At 36.4% G+C, this 21,023-nt stretch overlaps 3 protein-coding genes across 5 annotated transcripts; 2 read left to right on the forward strand and 1 right to left on the reverse strand.

The window, feature by feature from the left end:
- Positions 1-513: 513 nt before the first annotated feature.
- Positions 514-5,088, forward strand: LOC114136306 (uncharacterized). Of its 2 annotated transcripts, XM_028004226.1 has the most exons (3): positions 514-581; positions 1,186-1,243; positions 2,366-5,088. In XM_028004226.1, exon 3 carries the CDS (start codon positions 2,390-2,392, stop codon positions 4,301-4,303), a length of 1,914 nt encoding a protein of 637 aa, XP_027860027.1. In that variant the 5' UTR covers positions 514-581; positions 1,186-1,243; positions 2,366-2,389; the 3' UTR covers positions 4,304-5,088. The 2 variants fall into 2 exon arrangements, with proteins under 2 accessions (XP_027860027.1, XP_027860025.1); XM_028004224.1 differs by lacking the exons at positions 514-581; positions 1,186-1,243 and adding an exon at positions 1,793-2,204.
- Positions 5,089-5,203: 115 nt separating this feature from the next.
- Positions 5,204-7,319, reverse strand: LOC114136307 (uncharacterized). Its single transcript, XM_028004227.1, has 2 exons — positions 6,344-7,319; positions 5,204-6,068 (listed from the first exon to the last, which is right to left on the reverse strand). The coding sequence occupies exons 1-2, from the start codon at positions 7,163-7,165 to the stop codon at positions 5,736-5,738; spliced, it is 1,155 nt and encodes a 384-aa protein (XP_027860028.1). The 5' UTR covers positions 7,166-7,319; the 3' UTR covers positions 5,204-5,735.
- A 1,281-nt stretch (positions 7,320-8,600) lies between these two features.
- On the forward strand, positions 8,601-20,789 carry mettl1 (methyltransferase 1, tRNA methylguanosine). 2 transcript variants are annotated; one of them, XM_028003722.1, is made up of 6 exons: positions 8,603-8,844; positions 10,257-10,384; positions 10,497-10,681; positions 17,020-17,133; positions 19,293-19,394; positions 20,402-20,789. In XM_028003722.1, the coding sequence occupies exons 1-6, from the start codon at positions 8,762-8,764 to the stop codon at positions 20,516-20,518; spliced, it is 729 nt and encodes a 242-aa protein (XP_027859523.1). In that variant the 5' UTR covers positions 8,603-8,761; the 3' UTR covers positions 20,519-20,789. The 2 variants fall into 2 exon arrangements, with proteins under 2 accessions (XP_027859524.1, XP_027859523.1); XM_028003723.1 differs by lacking the exon at positions 17,020-17,133 and having other exon boundaries at positions 8,601-8,844.
- The last annotated feature ends 234 nt before the right edge of the window (positions 20,790-21,023 follow it).

Below are 21,023 nucleotides of genomic sequence, written 5' to 3' on the forward strand. Positions count from 1 at the left end.
ACTTTCAAAGTCATAATTATGAGATTTAAAGTCATAATTTCGACTTTCAAAGTCATAATTTCGACTTTCAAAGTCATAATTATGAGATTTAAAGTCATAATTTCGACTTTGAAAGTCATAATTATGAGATTCAAAGTCATAATTTCGACTTTCAAAGTCATAATTTCGACTTTCAAAGTCATAATTATGAGATTTAAAGTCATAATTTCGACTTTCAAAGTCATAATTATGAGATTTAAAGTCATAATTTCGACTTTCAAAGTCATAATTATGAGATTCAAAGTCATAATTTCGACTTTCAAAGTCATAATTATGAGATTTAAAGTCATAATTTCGACTTTTAAAGTCATAATTATGAGATTCAAAGTCATAATTTCGACTTTCAAAGTCATAATTTCGACTTTCAAAGTCATAATTATGAGATTTAAAGTCATAATTTCGACTTTCAAAGTCATAATTATGAGATACCGGAGCAGTTGGGGACAGGCCTCCTTAGAATAACAGCATGCTCCAGCTCCCAGTTAAATATGATCCTAAATCCAAGGTCCAACCTTTGCTACTGCGTTAAGAGTCAGTAAAAGGTAGGTTCGCCTTTTTTGATTTTGTTTAGATTCCTTCGTTTTGAATGCTTTTTGATCGTGTGGTGTTATGTACATCGTTCGTTGTTTTAGCAACATGAGCTAGCTGCAGGTTAACCGTCAAAGCGTGCTAACCTTGTTCTAGCATATTTAACCGGGTTTTTTTTAAGTAGTCCGTTAATTAGATTGTTTTTATTTCAGAGTGCGATAAGAAGTTTATACTCCAAAAATTCAATAAGTTAATATGTATAATTTTTTTGTGGCATTAATACAAGCAATAGCTAGTAGGTTAAAACAAGCTCCACAGCTTGTTGTATGCACGTTTTGTTATGCATAATGTGATTCACTATCTTTCCCGTTAAATTGTTTTTGTTGATACATAGACAAGAGTAAAATATGGAAGTACAAAATGCATCAGTTTTCAAACTGTTTTCTTAGCAGTTTTATGTACACTTATGCTAATGCTGGAGATCTACAGCTTTACATTGACAATATTTACAAAAGCAATTCAAAATAAGAAAAATTGAAAAACAAGGAACTTAAAAAATCCCCAAAACAGGCAGGCCCTGTTGAAAATTTTAACTCCTCAACTTTACTCAACTTTCAGGATACCTACAAAAGAGACAGAGGAGGTTCCTTTGACCTGAACCTAAACCTAAACAGAGGTAAGTTGCAACTCTTGTGAAAATCCAATTTATCATATCATCTGTTTAAATGAAAGTAATTAAGATCAAAACTAAAATCATTCTGATGATGTTCATGCACTTGACTCTTTTATAAAGATGGGAATTTCATTTTGAGAATTGTTCAACCATTGAAATATTTTAGGGGAAAAATGTAAACAGAACTTTCAGACCTAAGCTCTACACTTTACCATTTAGTTGTGGAGACACTGGTAGATTTTTCTTTATTACTTTTATGTAGTTTCTTTGTGTATTGGTTTATTTTTGCAGATCTGTACAGCTGTTTTGTTGTCTATTGTCTTTATTTTAGCAGGAGCTTGAGTCTGAAATACAGTTTCTGTCTGTCTTGTAGGGTTGGACAATAAATCAGTTATATGTATCACGATACACACGTGATCAATATCAATAGATAGTAAGTCTGACAGAATATTCAATAGAATATTCTCTGAACTGTGATCCAGAACCACATACCATTCTGGAGGATGTAGGCACAGTCAAGGCTTCTCAACCTCTCAAGGCTAGCTCGTCTAGGTTGATGGCTTCATTTAACTCACTGGTGAACTAGCAACAAGCTGTTGAGTAACTTGCGGAGCAGCAGTTTAATGTTTCACCACTGTGCCTCATAAATGTTTTTAAAAAACATTATGGTGTGAAAGCTGTGGATAAAATGGGAAAGGTCACATCACCAGTTTGGCAATATTTCAGATATAAAAAAAAATAATTGATATAAAATAATAAAAAATGCTTGTATCGTGAAATGTTTTTCAGTAATATCATTCAACCCTATTCTCATGTTCATAATAAATTTTTTGGAATGTTATGTTTTATTAGACATTATTCATTAGTTATTGTGTGTAATTGTCACAGGATGGATGAGATATATGACTTCCTAAAATCACGGGATGTTTCAGAGGAAGTCATACAACGACTGCAAAAGGATAAGGTAGCTAGATTGCTAAGGAAATCAGTACATTTAGAAGTTATCATACAACACTATTATAGAGACATGGTGAAGACAGATCAGTTTTATCATGTGGCTGTTTTTACTGGGTTTTCCCCCCCATTTTTATAGGTTAAATAACTGTTTTAACTTTTGTTTTCTAGATTGACTCCAGTGTCCTTCTGCTCATGACAGATGAGCAGCTTAAGGAGTATCTTCCATCTTATGGTGACCGACTGGCACTTCTCGGATATTGCAGACGAAGGGAAAATGATCCTGCTGGCCGGAAATCAAAACTTTTTGACCGATTGAGAGCCAAGATTTCAAGGAACAAAGGCAACGATCAAAAGCAGGTCTCAGCAAATGTTAACATCAGAAATGCTCAAAAAACTGTTCGAAAAGTTGAGATAGGATGGATGAATTCTCGAGATGGGGAGCTTTTACAAGTTCGGACAAAGAAAGGTGGTGGAACAAGAAAAATTGATGTGTCAAAGGACTGTAGAAAAAATGACTTAATTGAAAAGGCAGTGGGTTTGTTTTTTCCGTCTCAAAGAAATTCACATGGAAGAATTACAGATTTTGAGGTTGACATGACAGATTTCCAGGAACATTCACTTGATGAACATATTACAGTTGGAGAACTTTATGAGCAGACAAAACTACCTGTTTTGCGTTTTTACCTAACAACCAAAAAGAAGGACACTGGCAGCGACTCAGAACCAGACAACCCCAGTGGAAATGACCAAGACACTTTAAGGTTTTCTACTCACTCTCAAGTTTGCACACCACTGACTCAATCCAAAGCACCAGACAGCATTGATGCCATATATGTTGGAACCAGCAGTGTCCTGACAAACAGCAGCAGTGATAATGTTCACCTAGTTTACTCTACTGATGACATGGGTGATTTGTCCAATGTCCAAGAGCTAGATGCAGGAATCAATGGGGACATTTTAGAAGACAGTGGCACTGTTACCTTTTTCACAGGACACATTTCTGACACAGATAGTGTCAGTCTTGATGACACCCTTCCTCTGTCTCCACAGCCATCTAGTCCAGTGCTTTCTTCTTCACAATTTGATTCTTTGAACGAGCCAATTGTTCAGAGAGAAGGGATTAAGAAAATCCTTGTTCTTCACCGTGGCCAGATCCTGAAAGAACTAATTTCACATTTTTGTGATCCAGGTGTCACTCAGGAGGACATATGTATTCAAGTGGTGCTCCCTGATGGAAGGCGAGAAAAGGCTGTTGATGATGGAGGAGTTTTGAGGGATGTCCTCTCAGAATTTTGGCAGGACTTTTATGAACAGTGTACAATGGGCAATAACTTTAAGGTGCCCTACTTGCGTCATGATTTTGGACAGCAACAATGGGAAAGCATTGGCCGAATTATTGCCTTTGGCTGGCAAAAACAGAAGTACCTGCCTATAAAACTTGCTCCAGTAATACTGGAACAAGCAGTTCTTGGTTCTATAAAGAGTCCTCTTGTTGATAGCTTCTTAAGGTATGTTACAGAGTACGATCGGATGGTGTTTGAATCTTGCCTTTCAGATTTTCAGAGTGTTGACAAAGAAGAGCTTCTGGAAATCATGGATATCCATAACTGTCGAAGAGTACCAACAGCTGATAACATAGAGCTACTACTTGAGGAGCTTGCCCACCAAAAGCTCATTCAGGAACCTGCCTTTGTTATTGAGCAGTGGAGCACTGTCCTTTCCCCGCTGAGGTCTGAGATGGAAAGTATTACAGCTGCATATGAAAATCTCCAGCCAACATTAAGAAAGGTTATAAATTCAATTGTATACCCTGTAGTCATGAATGCACAGCAGAAAAACATCAGCAAATATTTAAGTTCTTATCTCAGAGAATCAGACTCACAACACCTGTCACTTTTTCTGCGGTTCTGCACAGGATCTGATTTGTTTCTTCAAAAAACTATCAGTGTTAGCTTCACTCAACTTCAAGGTATTCAGAGACGGCCAGTTGCCCACACATGCGGTTGCTACCTAGAGTTGCCAGTTAATTATGATAACTATCCAGAGTTTCGACACGAAATAAACAAGGTCCTAGAAAGTAGTGTATGGGTGATGGATATAGTCTAACAGACTTCAGCTGAAGAACATGTGAGTTTAAGGAATCTTTGGTAACACCTTATTTGAAGGGGTGTGCATAAGACTGACATGACACTATCATAAACATGACATAACATCTGTCATGAACATGAAGTGGAATGTTTATGACAGTGTCATGTCAGTCTTATGCACACCCCTTCAAATAAAGTGTTACCAAATCTTTTTGTATTAAACTTTCAAAGTTTAGCATTATCTTAACAAGTTTGTTACCTCATCTTAACTCCACAGAGTTTCTACTTTTTGCAATTTATTTTTCTCTGGAGTATTTATAAGACCTGCAATGTCATAGTAGGCACTCTACTACTAGTGTTTTTGGGGGGGGTTTCTGTTAAGGTACTCCAAAGTTAAAGTTTAAAGCATAAATTTGAGTTGGCAGTAAAATGTATTTTCTCAATATTTTCTGTTTATTAAATTGAAATATTTTATATTGTTACTAGAATTTTTTTTACTTTTAATTTTACTTGAGGCTGCAAAAGCTGGTTTGTTACACAATTAAAAATACAATATGGCCGCCGCGCTTGTAAACAAGCAGTTCTTAGTTGCATAAATAATTTATGAATAATTTCTGATATTTTGTTTCTTATATTAGTCACATAATTTAAATGTTCAGTGGATGAACATGTTGCTACTCTGTTTGAATGCAGTTCTGGAAGAAATGGAGTAAAGTGTTTCATTTACCCTTATTCCTCAAAAATTTTCTTTTGTTTACTCAGCATTTTATTTATATTTTTGTTTTAAGTAAACATAACCTTAAAATATTTTCAATAACAGATTGGTGCCATTGCAGTAGCTCAATATCAGATTTAACCAGAAAACAACTGAAAAAGAACACTTTCTTTTTTTTTTTTTTTTTTACACCTTGAAGCATTGTCATTATCTTAAAGAATTATTTTAAAACACTCAAAGGCTTCTCTAATAGCTGAATAGAGACTTTAATTTTGAAGTTCAATAAACCGCTTTTTCCAGTTTATATGTGTGATTTATTTGGGGCGGGGGAAGCTTTAAATCAGCATTGGGTTGCACACCTGAAAAATAATGAGGTTTCTACAGCAGTTCTCAATTCCTTTATTTCCTGTTTAATAATAAGCATAATGTTCAAACTGTAATGCAATGATATTGATAATAAAGGGAAAATATCAAAACCAAAAATCATCTGTCCAATGCATCAATATATTTTTCTAATGTCAGACTTATTTTATCAGCTCAGCATGATTTATCTTATTTTAGTGTCTCTTCTTGCTTAGTTACAGAGCTTGTGAATGGCTTTGACCCATCTTTATACTGGTGCAACAATGTGTTGAAACAAATGCTGCCACTCTCACAATGTCATCAAATATCTACTGAAGTCCAAATTAGGGACGAGGTAGCAAACTGTCAACGCAACAAAATGTTTTTACATTTATCAATGCAGCTCCAAATCTCTGGTAATCAGCTGCCTGAGTCTTATGTATAGATCAGTTGTTGCAAACACATCATCTGTGACATTCAGGTTATGCTCTGAAATCAGGTCCACACAGATACTGAAGACATCTTCATCACATGGAAAGTCTTTGAAAACACAGTTTTCCAAGCAGGTTTCAACCCTGTTCAGATCAATGCTGTGTAGATAGTCTCTGGTTCCATACACCTCAGGTACTGTGTACATCATGAATGGTCGCCCATGAGGACTTCGTGAATTGTGTGTTGGACGTATCCTGTGGTGGTTCCAAGCTGAAACAACTTCATTTAGTTCTTTCTAGAAGAAAACAAAAACCAGACTAAACTCATAGCTTTGAAATAAACATTCAAAAGTAAAACGGAAGTGTAAATCTAGCATGACTGTTATTTATCCAAAAACAGGGAAGTTTAAATCAAGCAACTACCCAAACATGCAATCTGTGCAATATTTAAGATATGCTATTAATTTAGTATCATACTCAGAAAATACATCTTTGCACATTATAACCATTTTATAGCAATCATAAATATTTTCAATAGGTGAGAAGACAGAGCAGCTCAAATCAAGCTCACCTGTATTATGTGGAGAAAACAGAACTGGATCAAGGCTTTGTCCAAGAAGTTATCCGAGAAGTGTCCATCTGCTTTCAGTTTGTCAAAGAGGTCCATCCAGAACTGGATACATTCACTTCGCAGGGTCAACCACCATCTTTCAATCCGCTGATTTCCAGTGCTTGGACCAAATATTACATTATCACTTTGAGGTTGGTCTTCTGTAAGATGCAAATATCTTTGCATGTCAGCTGCATTAACATTTTCTGTCCCTAAATCCACTCTAAGTCTTTCAGGACAACCCTCAGCTTTAATCACTGCATCCATGAAGTATCCAGCAATGACTCTTGGATCGTTATTTGTTTTGTATGCCTCAAGCCATATTAGCCTTCTGGAAAAACCGTCAATGCAACCATTGATCCCAATTCCAAATGGTTTGAGCTTATCGTAGCCGTCCATATGCCAAACATAGTTTGGACCACGACTATAGTAAATCCGTCTCCTCAGTCGATTTCTTGACCTTAGGTCTACTCCTTCACCGTCTAGTAAGCGTAAAAGGACTCGAACTGTTTCCCTGTCTGTAACAATACCATTCATCCAGCATTTTTGGTGCATCCATCGATATCCGTGACATTGTCCAGAGGTTTCAAGTTGCTGACGAATGAAAGCTGCCACTACACTCACATCACTTTTGTTCTTTCGGCGCCAAAGTTTCTTCTTATTAAGAATCCTTTCTAGTGTCCTCTTGCTAAGAATAACCCCATGAACCTCAGCCAGCAAAGCAAGAATTTCATCATTGGTTAAACCACATCTGAAATACTCCTCAATTTGTTTATAATCCATTAATAGGAGAAAAATCTGTGTTTTCCTGGTTAGACAGATCAAATTGAATACTGTGTAAATGTCACACAAGACAGCATGTCTGCTTTTTTGGAAAAGTCGAAATTATGACTTTGAATCTCATAATTATGACTTTGAATCTCATAATTATGACTTTGAAAGTCGAAATTATGACTTTAAATCTCATAATTATGACTTTGAAAGTCGAAATTATGACTTTGAAAGTCGAAATTATGACTTTGAATCTCATAATTATGACTTTAAAAGTCGAAATTATGACTTTAAATCTCATAATTATGACTTTGAAAGTCGAAATTATGACTTTGAATCTCATAATTATGACTTTGAAAGTCGAAATTATGACTTTGAAAGTCGAAATTATGACTCTGAATCTCATAATTATGACTTTGAAAGTCGAAATTATGACTTTAAATCTCATAATTATGACTTTGAAAGTCGAAATTATGACTTTGAAAGTCGAAATTATGACTTTGAATCTCATAATTATGACTTTAAAAGTCGAAATTATGACTTTAAATCTCATAATTATGACTTTGAAAGTCGAAATTATGACTTTGAAAGTCGAAATTATGACTCTGAATCTCATAATTATGACTTTGAAAGTCGAAATTATGACTTTAAATCTCATAATTATGACTTTGAAAGTCGAAATTATGACTTTGAATCTCATAATTATGACTTTAAAAGTCGAAATTATGACTTTGAAAGTCGAAATTATGACTTTAAATCTCATAATTATGACTTTGAAAGTCGAAATTATGACTTTGAAAGTCGAAATTATGACTTTAAATCTCATAATTATGACTTTGAAAGTCGAAATTATGACTTTGAATCTCATAATTATGACTTTAAAAGTCGAAATTATGACTTTGAAAGTCGAAATTATGACTTTAAATCTCATAATTATGACTTTGAAAGTCGAAATTATGACTTTGAATCTCATAATTATGACTTTGAAAGTCGAAATTATGACTTTGAAAGTCGAAATTATGACTCTGAATCTCATAATTATGACTTTGAAAGTCGAAATTATGACTTTAAATCTCATAATTATGACTTTGAAAGTCGAAATTATGACTTTGAATCTCATAATTATGACTTTAAAAGTCGAAATTATGACTTTGAAAGTCGAAATTATGACTTTGAATCTCATAATTATGACTTTGAAAGTCGAAATTATGACTTTGAAAGTCGAAATTATGACTTTAAATCTCATAATTATGACTTTGAAAGTCGAAATTATGACTTCCTGTTGGTCTTTTTTTTTTTTTCATGGCGGAAATGGGCTTCCATACTCTCCCTCTTCCTACGTGAGTGTAATTTTTGCGTTCTCTTATTTCCGATGAGAACTTTCACGTCTAAAGTGAAAAGCGCCTTCGTCGACGGTGATTCTGACAAACCTGGCAACCCTCACCGGACGCTTTCTGATTACGCCAAAAACTTCCGCGACTCCACGCATGCGACAAAACAGGAATCAACCACTTTCCGTTCGTTGGTTCCGATCCAGAAGTAGCCTCTTTTTTTGTGTGTGTGTTTATCTGTGAAAGTTTTGGACTATATTGCGTGCTTGAATCCAGCATGGCTTCTACATCAATGCCGCAGAAGCGCTACTACAGACAGCGAGCCCACGCAAACCCGATGGCGCACCACACGTTTGATTAGTGAGTGAAGTTGCCCCATTAGCCTCTTTACTCGCCACAACATTCATTGTGTGATTTAGCTGCGCAGTACCACATGTGCTTTTTTTTTCTTTTCTATTCCGATTGAACGTACAGGACTGCGAGTCTCTTTAGTGGAGCAAAAAAACTACTGTTGTTTACAGACAATTAGGGGGGTTAAAGATGCATAAAATAACCAAATCTCTTTTAATTGGGAGGCTGTGGCTCTTCAACTTGTCAGATAGTATTGTATCAAAAATGAAATGGAAAATAAAAGAATTACGCTATAATCCCTAAAACTAATATTGTGTTGATTTAACTCCAGCATTCAGTCTTCGTGGGTCATCAATTATTGTGACTTTACATATAATTAGCTATTTTCCAATTATTTCGGTGTCTGGCGATTCATTTCTGATTTTTAGGGTCACAATTCGATGCAGAAACGATTTTTAATTCAGAAACCAATTTTTCTGCTCAAATGGTCAAGAGATTCTGTTTAAATTATGTGACAAGAAAATACAATGTTTTGAACATTTTGTATTACAGAACAAAGAGTATATTGATTTCAAACAATTACATAAGGTTCCTTACTGTGTCCAATTCCATCAGTTTATATTAAACAAAAATAGATTTGTATGTTATATTCTGTAACTTAAATTACCAGTATTAGGTTAGTTTAATTGTCTGGCTTTTTCTTAACTACAATAAAAATAATCTAAATACATATGGTGGGCGAAACGGTCTTCTACGGTGGCCCAGTGGGTGCGTAGTGCGATATAAAAATACTCACAAATAGAAGCAATAGAGACGTACAACTTAAAGGTATTTTAAAATCAAATTTTGAGCATTTTGATTTATTTTGATGCAAGTTACATTTAAGAGCAAATAAGTTTTTAGATAATTTATTGTAGTATTATTTTTTTACATTTTAATTAGGTTGTGTGCACTTTGAAATGCACATTTTTATATTCTCTGATTAACATTTTGTAATTTATTGACATAACGTGCACATTCCCAATTCCTCTGAAGCAACAAGAAGAGCCTTTTGTCTTCTTTTAGGTCCTGTCTGTTTATCCATCAGATTTATGGATCCAGTTGCATCATCTTAGTGGTTACTTCATCACACAGTTCCCTAACCTTATAGACAATTCAATGCTCCTGATTAACTTTACAGAATTTTTGGACTTGCTCCCTAGTATTGAATATTGGTCATTGTCAGAGATAGTGAAGAGAAGAGGACCTGCGATGTGTAGCATTTTCAGCTTTGTGCTGCATTTTGAAGTTCTGAAGTCACCCGAGTCTGGGAAACCTCATTTAATATTCCTTTCATAAAACCTATAATGTTAGTTTGGAGAAATAATTGTGATCTTATTAGGATTTTCTGTAGCTGACCATGTTTTCCTCCTCCTCTCCAGCCCGGTGTGTCCTGAAGAAATGGACTGGTCCAAGCTTTATCCAGAACTCATACCTGGGCCCTCGTCAGAGACGGAGGCTCCTAAAGTCGAGTTTGCAGACATTGGCTGTGGATACGGGGGTCTTCTGGGTAAATGGGTCGCTGATGTGAAAGCCGGCACCTTTCTCTGCTATAAAATAGTTCTGTATTGATCCAAGGTTTGTGTTTCTGTCTTCATCCTTTCTTCTTCTCTTTTTGCCAGTGGAGTTATCTCCACTGTTCCCAGATAAGCTCATGTTGGGCTTGGAGATCAGAGTAAAAGTATCGGATTACGTGCAGGACCGCATTCGGTCTCTGCGTGAAAAGAACCCGGGAAGCTACCAGAACATCGCGTGCCTCCGCAGCAACGCAATGAAGTACCTCCCCAACTTTTTCTTCAAAGGACAGGTAGATTAACCTCTATGGATTTTTTATTGGATTTTCTAAATCAGAGACAAAAAAGCGAGATAAAGGGAAGAAAAGAGGCAAAGACTAGTTATTTTAACAGAATTTGTATTTATTTATGTATTTATTTTTCACACGTTTAAGTTTTGAGTCGGTTTTCAAAATTCTTTATTTGTCAGTCGATTGATGAATCGTCAGGCTCTTCAACCAGTCAGATATTATTGGTTTACATCTCACACACAGTTAGGTCAGAATCAGTAGCCTTGTTTCTCTTAGTCATATACAGACCTTGTTTGAGCCATTTTCTATGACCTACTTTTTTATAACTTAGTCACTTTTTATTAAACAAACACATTGTAAGGGAAATAAAAAATCATGGAATAAATTTTTGGCTGGGTAAATAATTTTACACAACAAATGTCAGATCAGAAAAACAAAAAACATCAAATCTACGCAGAAATATACAGTCAGATGATGCAGATAGATTCAATTAGTCAATTACATACATTTAAATTTGATTCTTGTAAATGAACAATGCAGTTCATAATTCAAATTAGTAGAAAGGCTAATTTCTCAGGAAACCCACTCTTTCCAAATGAGCATTTTTACGACATAATTTCGTCATCATGCGAAATCTGATCTGTTTTATGAAATGTATCAGTCCCTCCTGCATCCACCCATCATGATCCTTCCACCCCTTTAATTCACTGCTGGGTTCTCTGACTTGCAAACTTCCCTCTTTTTCCTCTAAATGTAGCACTTTTGGGTTCATCAGACCACAGGACTCATCTCCCAGAATCAAAGGATTCATCCCTTCTACATTTACAAACTATAATCTGGCTTTTATGCTTCCTCCTCACTCAGCCTATCTTAGTGCAGCACCTGTTGCTCTAATAAATTTCTCATCAGCTTCAGCCAGCATCTTCTAAAGATGTTCCTTAAATTACATCCATGTATGTATCTCTACTTGTGAATGAGCCCAAAACTGAAAGAGCCAAGACTTTGTCTGACCTTTCTCAAATTGTTTAAAGGCATAATCTTAGTCTACTTAATGCAATAAAGATATATGTAAAAATGTCTCTTTCTCTTCTGTGAAGATATTTATATTTAAGCTAGTTAGAAAAATATTTTAGATGTGTTTCTAAAAAAGCACCAGATTTCAAAACCTCAACAGTTGTTAGTCCATGTAAGGTAAATGTGTCACATTTTAATCCATGAAATCCCAACAGTCACCATGAGATGAAGAGAAACCGGTTAGGATGTTCAGGAAGAGAGCTGCTGTTGATAACAGTAACACAGTTTACTGGTAAATTTACATTGTAAAACTATTTCAAAGTTCTAGAAAACAAGTGTGGGTGTAACAATGAATAAAACGCACAAGACAAGTTCATGAGAACAAGAGATTTTGCTTTAAGGAAAATTTTAAATGCAAATGGTCCTTTATTCTGCAAGATTTTGCCCCAAACTGGATTCTTTCTTTCTTTTATCTCTGCAAACCATCAACTATTGATGGTCTGCAGTACAACATTTCCAATTTCCCACCTTAAACCTAAAAAAAAGACAAATGTTCTGTAAAGAAGACACACTGATCCCCATTTTAGCTGTTCACCTTACTGATTATTGCACTGACTAAAGCCCAGGCCATGTGTTTCATAAAAAGGTGCTTCGTTTATCTTTAACAGATGGAGTTAATGAAATTTTGCAGATTATTTAATACATGTAGGAATTTTACAACAATGGGTTCACTGACTGGGGAAGGACATTGTGTCGGCTCGGTGCAGAGGCTGTTCACATTAAATACTGTAATCTAGGACTTGTTTGAACTTGCATTAGATTACACCGTGTGCTTTGTGTGCGAGGGGGGATAAATTAGCTAACCTAGATAAAACAACTTTTCACCTTAAATGCCCCCTGACTGGGTATAAACTCGGAAATGAGCGCACGTACAGAAGAGCTGTAAAAGTGTGACGTATGTGTAATTCACATCACGAAGGTGTTTCATATAAAAGTGCACACACGGAATCAATCTGCTGTGACTTTGCCATGCTGGTTAGGTTAAATCAGAATGATGTGACCTTTAATTGTGCTTCCAGACAGGAGACGCTGTGCCAAACCGAGATTTGAAGCGCTTTAAATGAATTCACATAAACTGAAAGGATAGGGAGAGACTGGTTTTACTTTAGGTGAAGACAAGCTGTGTGAAAGTAGTCATAACCCTTGACCTCTTTTCACATTTCTTTTTTTGAAATTTCACTTTCATTGGGAATTTATTCGTTAGACCTTAATAAAAGACTCACAAATTGCCGACTGGCACAAAAAAGGATGACTTGATTTAAGAAAAATACAACAAAAACTGAGAAATATGCAGTTCATTTGTATTCAACCCCCTTTTCATCTCATACTTGGTGGTGGCAGCATCATGCTGTGGGAATGCTTTCTTTCAACTGGAGCGGCAAAAACATTTTATAGTTTATTGGAAGATAGATGGAATCCAACTAAGGCTGGATAATAAATCAGTAACAATATGTGTCGTAATAGACACATTATCAATATCAATAGAAAATACGTCTGATAGAATATTCTAGGGGTGTCCAATGTGTGGCCTGGGGGCCATTTGTGGCCCTTGGTCTGATTTTGTGCGACCCCCAATTTCAATTCAAAAGTGATACAAAAATTTGTTACCAACATAATTTTCTTACACAGGAAAATATAAAGTTATAATCAAGTTCTAACAAGAGGTAAAACCAAGAGACTTTTACTGAAAAGTAAAGAATTTTGCTGCACCCAAATCAGCTTTTATTCTTTCTTAAACGTGGCTAAATATAGCAAACGTTTTGAAAGAAAATGAGCCAAGTTCTGTTCTTATTACTGACAATAAATTTATTACATCGAGCCCAAAAGAAACTGAAAACTACATGTCTTGCATGCAAAATCTGCTGTGTCATATTACCTTCTACAATTTTCCACAAAAAACTGGAAAATTTCTGAATTTCAAACGTCAAAATTTCAAGTTTTCTCAAAGATTTCTGTGATTAACCACAAAATTTCTGAGTTTTTGGCAGAAATTTACTCCCTTTTTTTCTATCTACACAGGCACCGTCATAAAAATCCTTTTCAAGTTTTGGATCTATAATGAACATCGGGCTACTTTATCTTATTTACTATTTTTTGATCTCTCGACTACTTTTGAGTCTACAACTTTGACCCACGTGGCAAAAAGTTTGGACACCCCTGGAATAGTCAGTGAAATCCGATCCAGAAGCGCACAGCATTTTGGGAGATGTAGCAGAGGAAAGGCTTTGTCTGCTCAATGCTAGTGGCATTAACACACTCACTCTGTTGTTACCTAGCAACAGCCTGTTGAGTAACTTGTTGTTACCTAGCAACAGCCTGTTGAGTAACTTGTGCAGCAGCGGTTTAAGGTTTTGCCACCGTGTCTCCTAACTGTATAAATATAAAAGTCAAAGGGTTTGGTGAAAACTATGGATAAGCAGGAAGTGCAATGCTATCAATATTCCTGATATTTAAAACAAAAAACGAATCAATAATTATCGATTTCGACTGATATGAAACACTTGCATTGTGACACGTTTTTCAGTCCTATTGTTCAGCCATAAATCCAACTGTGTGCCCGTCCATGTTAGGACTTTCCATCCAGTAAGAGAGATTAAAAATATGGGAAAGACATAAATATCTCCAAAGAATGTGAGCTGTAAAGCATTTAAAGGAGTTTCTACAAAGAGGTGATTGCAGGGGCTAACAATGCTGAAACCAGCTCTTTAGGTACTACGAATGTCTGCAAAGTCTTGAACCTTTTGTTTCTTTAGCCCAATTCACATGGGGTAAACATTATCTGGGAACCGCATATATTAAATAAATGACTCACCTATATCTTCGATTTACGTGGCACAGGATAACTAAAGCCTGAGATTTTGTTAGCTGTTTTGCGTCAACTCTGGGAATGACGTGAGTTAATGAAACAACTTTTCAGGCTACTGGGTGCTGTGTTGCTGCTAGCGCTAGCCAATAACAGAAGGCTTCAAACAGAGGATATGCATGATGTGAGCCATCATTTGCATCTGATTTTGCTTCATCCTTTTCTTTTTGATGCCATGTGTTTCGGGACAACAGGGTTTTGCTGGCCCAGACCCAAACGGTTTTCAGTGCACTCCAATGCAGCCTCCATTCTTAAAGCGCGTTTTGGATCCCGCCCACTTCTGTCCAAATCACAGCGATGCCTATTTGCTTTGGATTAGTGTTTTTCACGTGACTTCGTAGTTCAGCAAAATATAATTGGTAATTTGAGAGGAAAGTTTTACTTTACAAATGACTGACATGGCCGATTCACACCGGATTAACAACACTGACGATCTCCCTCATTATTACAAACAGCATGTGGTTCCTAGGTAAAACTAATCCCATCAGAAAAGGGCTTCAGATGACTCAGTTTGGAAAATCCCAGACGATGATGTCACGGCTTTGTAAGCTTCACAACATTTGAATTAATTGGGGAACATCTGTGGATGCACTTTAAAGTAACACCTCAAACACTCTGCTGCCTTGTGTCACAGCATCGTGACATTAAAACAGAAAAGATATAAGACAGAGGACTGTGGACCTTCACAAGTCTGATTCATCCTTGTTTACAATCAGATGCTTGAAGCTGAAACATGTATGTGTCCAGATAATTATAATCTAGTATAAATAGCATGGGAATGTCCTGCTGTCATACTGTTTAAGAAGGAGACGGATTCTGTGACCCAGTGATGAACTTGTTTCAGTGTAAAATAGGCAAATCGACCCCAGAACGAAAGCAGAAGACCTTGTGAAGATGTTTGCTGAAGCTGGGAAGATAGCAGGGCTGCAACGATTGCAGTTTTTTTGCCGATTCCCCATTACCGACCTTTAAAAAGCCTGACCTACTTGTTCTGATTTTGGCCGATATTGATTCTTTTGTCTGAAATGTTGCTAAATATAGCAAGAAAGTCACTGAGTTGGTAACAGTGGGGTGACTATTGTTAACTGCAGACATGCAGACATGACCTGACCTCAAACCTCTCTGAATGGAGAGCAGAAAAGGACAGTGGCTGATTCTTAGACCTTTGCTGAGGTAGATAAGCTTCATGTAAGTATGAAGCTTAGGAATCGGTGATTCCAAAATCACTGATCTTCCAAAATTACGGAAATGGATGCCGATGAATTGTCTGGCCAATAAATCGGTGCACTCCCAAAAAAGAGTGTCAATATCCTCAGTGAAACATGTCCTGTACTGACGTGGGCTGTAAGGCCGCTCAGAGAGAAAGAAGCCATTACTAAAACATTTACATAATAAACTAGAAGTTCTCTGTCCCAGACGTCTTTTGTTGCAAAGTGTTAGTCAAATGAAAGCAAGAAACCTTGTGAAAATGGCTGAAGCTCATCAGAGGGTCATTATCTAAACAAGTCATGTGCAGACATGGACCAAAAGACAACTCGGAGAGGGAGAAGTCAGATTACCTTAGACCTTAATTTTTGGAGACCCATCCTGTCATCCAATGAAACATAAATGTAATGTTTTGGGGGAAAAAATGTTATAAATATATCAGTTCGGGAATCATTCGTAAAGTCATTTAAATGTCCCTCAGAGGAACAACCGCTGCATCTTTTATTGTTAGTTTTCTGTGCAGCTCATAATTAGCATAAACAAGAACGAAGAGAGGACCACCCAGATCAAATGTTGGGCATGTAGCGCCACTGTCTCTCACACGCATGAGCCAGCTTATTCCAAAAAGCCGAAACACTTTTCTCTTTTCACCTCTCTGGTTTGTTTTGTACCCTAAAAATGATTTGAAGTATTGAGGTTTTTCCATCTTCCATCAGCAGCTCGGAGCCCCTGAGGCTGCTGCTGTTCCCGGTGATTATCCCCACATCTTTCTGCCTGTACCAGATGTTATTTATTTTAACTAATAAAAAGTGACTGGAGTTATTTTTTTCTTTAATATATCAGCCAGACTAATATCAGTGGTGCCTGCACTTGAGCGACTGTCGAAGACAAACATGGAGAAGTTTGTGGTAGACAGAAAAAAACGTCAAGGAGGGAAATTCCAGTCTTGCAGAGTTTAAACTCCGACTACAGAATATTATGAAATGTTATGTTGACAGAGAACTCAGAAGCTTTTCTGGTCCATTTGTTTTGTTCTTCACTTTAAATCTAAATTTTAAATGAAGGGAGTAAAAACACTTTATTTCTAAATATTGGCGAACTGTTGACGGAAATTTCCCAAATTCTTTGTTTGGCCAACACAAATGACTTATTTTCTCTGTGTGTGCTTGACTAATTGTTCCCACTGTTTGTCTTGTAGCTCAGTAAGATGTTCTTCCTGTTCCCTGACCCTCATTTCAAGAAGACCAAGCACAAATGGAGGATTGTTAGTCCCACGTTGTTAGCAGAATACGCCTACACACTCAGGATCGGGGTACGTTTGAGCGCTACTTGTGTGCAGAATAACATAAACATTAAGAAATGATTGGATGCTGTTGAAATCATTTTGCATTTTAGTATATGTTGAATTGCCTACTGAGTTCAGCTTTACATCTGCATCTGAATAAATCAGAATATCATCAAAAATTCATTTTATTTCTTTGATTCAGTCATTTACATCTTCCACAGGGAGGGCAGGCCTAAAAAAGAAAATTTTTGAAGAAGCTGGTTGTTCATAGTGTTGCATTTATGAATAGTGAAGGAAAGTTCAGTGGAAGGAAAAGGTGCGGTAGTAGAATGTACATTAGCGAGACTGATACAGACAGTGTTAAGAAGATTGTTAAGTAAAGTCCATTCAGGACTTTGGAGGAAAAATCCTGATTTTTCTCCCTTCTGTCTGCCTCATCTGTGATCATAATGTTTGAAACTCTTTGCGTCTCCTGGACTGATTTTATGCACCCGATGACTGTAATTGATTCATGAATGATACAAGTGATGGAGACTTTTCATTTCCATAAAAAAATATTTTACTTATAGTGGAAGTGTATAAACACACTTTTATTTTCTCTTTAATTTCATATTAAGTAGCATAACATCAATCCTGTGACTTTTACATGAAAGTGAACGTAATTAAAAAGATTTACTTTCAATTAATTTATTAAATGTGGCTGAAAACAAAGAAAAGTCTTTTTGTTATTTCTGAGAAAAGGTGATACATTTTTTCTATTTTTTTTCCAGTCAATCCTAAAATAATTTGCAAACTGGATGCCTTTCTCTTAATAAAGAAAATTTAGGTTTTGGTTCTACAGTGATTTACACATTACTATTCTACAAAATGTCTGACGACTTTGTTTAATTGTAATCTTGCATTATCAGTTAATTATTGAGCAAGTGAAAAAATTATAATTTAGTTTTTATATTGTTAGTTTAAATAAGACATAATTTCAGTCCTGCTGGTGCTGTGAACTTGAGGATTTTGTCCCACTTGATACAAAAGGTTTGGATATAAAGGTATTAAGATAAAGGTATTTATAAAGATATAAAGGTGTGGGCCACTATATCTCTCTGCAATGAAATCATGTTTTGTTATATTTTTGTTGTGTGATTAAAAAAACTACTGATCAGCTGTAGTTAATCTATGTCAAATTTTAGTTGAATTACTGAAATAAATCTCCTTTTTGATGCTCCGATTTACACATAAGCTATTTTTTATCTTCTTTAGAAAAAACAAATCTGCTGCAGCAGTGGAAAGCTTTTTTTTCTCCCCTCTCTGTCACTTTATCAGCAGCTTGTGTTCAGCAGAAATCAGTGAATTCAGTGAAATCAGTTTGAGCAAGCCGCCTGCGGCCGGCCCCTTCCCGTCGGAGCCGTCCCTGCAGCTCTGGGTCATTTGAGCAGAGCAGCGCCGCTGATGGAGGGTTCAGAGAACAATGGGAGGCTTGTGTCTAAATTTGACTTTATTGTTTTTCCTCCACTGACGGATTTGTGCGTGTGTGTGTGTCGGGGAGTGTGTCGACGGGCCTTGGGCGTTGGCGCGTTGCCAGACATTCGCCGCTGGGTGGGAGGATTGTCAGGAACCTGCCTATTTATAGAGCTGCTCTCATAGCGTATCATTTAGTCATCACCTGGGTTGAATTTAAAATATGATCAGACGACACCTCAAACAGTAAACAGTAGTGATTGAGCAACGGAGATTAATGTGGCTGCACTGCTGATAACGCCATCGCTCATCATCGTACTGCCCCGTTAAAAAAAAAAAAACTCCAAAAAACTAAGTTTTACGTGCTGAAATGCACCACTGTGGAAATTTGTTCCACCGCTAAGCTTTCTAAGAAATCCATTTTCTGGTAACTTTATCTTCCCAGCCTCCAGCGCAAACTGTATTGACAAGGTGATTCACCTCTGTACTGTCTGTTTGCTATTTTTATCTTTTTACATGAATTACCCTGTCCGGGTGGTGAAAGCATCAACTTTGAGCCCAAACACTGAACTTTTCAGAAAAAAAAAGAGCAAATTTTATTATCAGGGGAAAAGTTTACCTGGATGATAACTGGATGTGTGTTTGAGCACCAGTAAAAGTTTGTTAGCCTATTTTTTTCCCAGAAGTGTCCTTATGACCTTCATGTGAATATTTTTTTTTCCTGGTTGCTTCAGGGTTTGGTGTACACCATAACAGATGTGGAGGAGGTGCACCTCTGGATGGTGAAGCACTTCAGCGAACATCCGCTGTTCGCACGTGTGCCAGAAGAGGATCTGGTATGTCCACATGCAGCTTTTAACCCCAAGTTCATGGAAAAAACGTCAAATTTAAGGATGTGACATTTAGTGTTTTCACACTTAGCCTAAATTGCTTTTATGTTAAGCATTAAAAAATATATTCTTTTTCATACAAATAGTGTTTATGCCTTTCAAACGCATCCTGAAACTTCACTGCGTTTTAAGGTTTTGTGTGATAGTGCATAATTTTTATAAGTTTTTTTTATTTTTATCAACAACAACAACAAAAAAACAGTCTACACCTAATAGAAACATTTTTTTGACATAGTTAAATCTCTGCCAGCTTCGTACATCCAAACATGAGAATCCTTCTGATTGGTTCAACAAACTGCCTACTGCATTTTTCATCTGAAATGTTTTATTTCTTGCTTCATCGGAGTCGATGAAATTCAAGTAAGGTTTTATCAGATTTTACGGTCTGAACAGCATCAACACCGCCGTTATGAACACTTCCTGTTTCTTTGCCTTAATTCTCCTCCTGAACCTTGAGTTGCAAACCTCAGACAGAGGGAGATCGCTGGTCTTTGAATGCGAAAGAGCCTCCAGTCACAACCGATCTCATTGATTTAACACACCTGACTTTTATTTTGAAATTAACTACAGTCCCAGTTCCTGTAAAGTGTCCACAACTTTTAAACTTGCCTCAGTTTTTTCCCCACTACAACCGAAAACCTCTCTTAGGATGGATGGTTTTTTTTTCTTCTTTTTTTTAGCTAATACAAATCTGAAAAGTACTTAATTCTGAATTATTTTTATTCAGTCCCTATTTCTCTGATACCCCTAAATAAAATTCAAAGTCCAAATGATCCCCGATTCTGATATTTGTTCTTAAACACATGCTCTCTGAGTAATGTTTGGAGGATTTAATTTGTTCATGCACTTTTCAGATTTTTTTCTTTTCAGACCTCTGTGATCTGAATGTCACCAAGTTTTTAATATTATTATTAAATATTATTTAATAATAATAATAATACTTAATATTACAGGTGGATGACGTCATTATAAGCCGCTTGAGTTCCTGCACTGAGGAAGGAAAGAAGGTGCAGAGGAACGGCGGGAAGACCTACCTCGCAGTTTTCCAGAGGATCGAGGATCCGCTTTGAAATCAGACACTTTGGACTTTAATGCGATACTTTAATATGTTTTAACCACATGGACAATATGGACAACAAAGCTCCTCAGTCGTCTAGAGACTTCTGCTTAGACACCGAGTGAAAACAATGGTGCACTAGACGAAAGGTTATTTTCTTTTTTATTTATTTTAATTTCTTCAATGTACATTTCTCTCACCAGCTAGCAAGATACTTCTAAATTTGAGGTTGTCTATTTTTTTTATTTCAGATCTGGTTGAGTAAACTATGCAGTTTTATAAGACAAGATCTCTGTGTTTTCTTCGCGTACCATTCCTTCAGCGACTTGTTTGTTTTGGATTGTCATCTAGCTGCAAGATTAGAGAGTTTTCTGTCATGACTCAACGTGATGAACAATTATCCTTATCTATCGGCCCATCTTTGTGAAGTTCAAATCAAAGTGATGTGCAGCAGGAACAGTAGCATTCAGTGTTCATTGTGTGATTGCTAGCTGTATATTACAGGTCGGTATTTGGGT

The sequence above is a fragment of the Xiphophorus couchianus genome, chromosome 20 (genome assembly GCF_001444195.1).
Source record: "Xiphophorus couchianus chromosome 20, X_couchianus-1.0, whole genome shotgun sequence".
Taxonomy (NCBI): Eukaryota; Metazoa; Chordata; class Actinopteri; order Cyprinodontiformes; family Poeciliidae; genus Xiphophorus; species Xiphophorus couchianus.

What these genes read in the sequence shown, in the direction of transcription:
- LOC114136306 (XM_028004224.1), top strand. Translation starts at nt 2,019, where the DNA reads ATGTTTTTCAGTAATATCATTCAACCCTATTCTCATGTTCATAATAAA. An exon ending in AACGACTGCAAAAGGATAAG is followed by an intron (nt 2,205 to 2,365) that starts GTAGCTAGATTG and finishes TTTGTTTTCTAG; the next exon opens with ATTGACTCCAGTGTCCTTCT.
- LOC114136307 (XM_028004227.1), bottom strand. Translation starts at nt 7,165, where the DNA reads ATGGATTATAAACAAATTGAGGAGTATTTCAGATGTGGTTTAACCAAT. An exon ending in GTTTTCTCCACATAATACAG is followed by an intron (nt 6,069 to 6,343) that starts GTGAGCTTGATT and finishes GTTTTCTTCTAG; the next exon opens with AAAGAACTAAATGAAGTTGT.
- mettl1 (XM_028003722.1), top strand. Translation starts at nt 8,762, where the DNA reads ATGGCTTCTACATCAATGCCGCAGAAGCGCTACTACAGACAGCGAGCC. An exon ending in TGGATACGGGGGTCTTCTGG is followed by an intron (nt 10,385 to 10,496) that starts GTAAATGGGTCG and finishes TCTTTTTGCCAG; the next exon opens with TGGAGTTATCTCCACTGTTC. An exon ending in CCTACACACTCAGGATCGGG is followed by an intron (nt 17,134 to 19,292) that starts GTACGTTTGAGC and finishes TGGTTGCTTCAG; the next exon opens with GGTTTGGTGTACACCATAAC.